Source organism: Otolemur garnettii, unplaced genomic scaffold (assembly GCF_000181295.1).
Source record: "Otolemur garnettii isolate 467f Iridium unplaced genomic scaffold, OtoGar3 scaffold00011, whole genome shotgun sequence".
Lineage (NCBI taxonomy): Eukaryota > Metazoa > Chordata > Mammalia > Primates > Galagidae > Otolemur > Otolemur garnettii.
Genome location: NW_003852406.1, coordinates 5,384,201 through 5,386,080, shown reverse-complemented (window position 1 = coordinate 5,386,080; position 1,880 = coordinate 5,384,201). Strand labels below are relative to the sequence as shown.

General features: G+C 43.1%; 1 protein-coding gene across 1 annotated transcript in view; it reads left to right on the top strand.

Moving 5' to 3' along the window:
- Positions 1-6: 6 nt before the first annotated feature.
- ARPP19 (cAMP regulated phosphoprotein 19) overlaps positions 7-1,880 on the top strand; it is a 19,307-nt gene continuing 17,433 nt past the window's right edge. The window contains exon 1 of the mRNA XM_003784367.3: positions 7-106. Coding sequence (XP_003784415.1) covers positions 62-106 — 45 coding nt within the window. The 5' untranslated portion in view covers positions 7-61. The remainder of the gene's footprint in view (positions 107-1,880) is intronic.

Here is a 1,880-nt window from a genome sequence, read left to right as displayed (position 1 = left end):
GCGGCCTCGGCCACCCAGTAATCGCATCTTTTCCCGGCGTCTGGTCTGCAGAGGGAGCGCTATGTCCGCGGAAGTCCCCGAGGCGGCCTCGGCGGAGGAGCAGAAGGTGAGTGTGCGCGGGGAGCGGGCCTGCTGTTGCGGCCCTGGCCGCCGGCCCGTCCCGGCCGCGCGGAGAGGGGCGCGCCCGGGACCCGGCCCCTGGGGGCTGGTGTGGGAACTGCGGATGTCCTCTGCCGCGGCCTGCGGCCAGAACACTCCAGAATGGGCTTCCCGCGTAACTCTGGCGAGGAGCGTCGACGAGTTGGGGGTTAGAACATTCTCCATGTCTTTCCAGGAACGTGCCTTTTCTAAAGGCCCTAATCTCTAAACGTGAGCTCCCGGGACTCCGCGCTGAAGCGTGGGACCTCAGTTTACCCATAAGCTTCACTTTGCTTAGGACGTTGTGGTTTTGTCTTTGAAGAACTCTGCGACTACTTATAGGCGCGCAGTCAACTGCAAGGGCAGCGTCTCGTGTTTGTGCGGTGAGGTGGACCTGGATTGTGATTTCAGATCCAAATCTTGTGCGCCTTCTAACTATAGCCAGTTAAAGTTTTGAGGCGTCAGTTCCTCCTTACTGCTTAGGGTGTTTTGAAGCCTAAACGAGGTGAGTGTTTGACCCATTAGTGTGCGCAAAAAAATTTAGCTTTTTGCTTGTTTGAGATTCGCGTGTGGCACTTGACTAAAAACCAAAAGGTTGGAATTTTAAAATCTTTAATTGAACAGGTTTTTCTTGAGAATATAGGAATATTTCGTAAACTCATTTGTAGTGTCTTCTTGGGGTAGGGGAATATACCAGGAATGTCAGTATGGTTTAAATTGCGAATATAAAGGCTTCTCTATTTATCTAGATAGTTGTTTGCCCTTTCTATGGTAATTATTTCTGCTGCCCTGCCCTCCTGAGTAGGTGGCGGTGGCTGAGAAATGAGAAAGGTTGGTGTATCTTGTTTCCTAAATTCTTTATGGATAGTTACCAACAATTCTTAAAGACTGTGTTACCATAAATAGGATTTGGTCTAATGCTTGGACTTTGTATAGTTTCCTGATTAACGTTGCACTTTATTCCTCTAATCCAGTAGGAAATTGGATTAGTTGTGCTGAACCCATTCCATATTCCATATGTGTTTAACCATGTTAACTTTTCCTGAAATGGGTAGTTCTGTTGACGATATTACTTGTAAAGAAGAAAAATAAAACAGCAGTAGTATAAATAACAGGCCAAGCTAACCATACTATTTGTTAATATCCACAGGAAACAATTGGATATTTTTCTCATTTTGCAAGAAAAAAAGACTTCAGGGGCAAAAAAATTATATATAGTTTAAGGATTACAATCTTACTAGTATTAGTTACTTCTGGTGCACAAGAGTATACCATTTAATTTTCTTTGATAAGGTTTGTTAGTAAGTTGTCAGAGTATGAAGTGATGATTCCTAGCGTGTAAATATTTTACTTGGAACAGTCTAGAATGTCTGTTAACAATATGGAGGATCACATTAATATTTAATCTTAATGAGTGTCTATATAAGAAATCTTCCAGTCCTTTGGCTTTTACTGCTGTCATTAATATCAACCATCTGTGTTAGGAATATAATGTCCCTTCTTGAATTCAGGATTGGCTGCAGATGTTAAGTGCCTGTGGCATGGATACTGTCCCTAAACATAAGAAAAATGTGCAAAGTCACTTCTGTGTTCCTTTGGGCCAAGTCACCTGTTTCTTCCATTTGGGAGAACAGTTAGATAACCTAAAAATTGGATTATTGTCTATTGACCTTTCAATTAAAGCCAGAGTATTCAACTAAAAATACCTTTATAGTTTAATGGTAGGTTGCCTATTGTCTCTA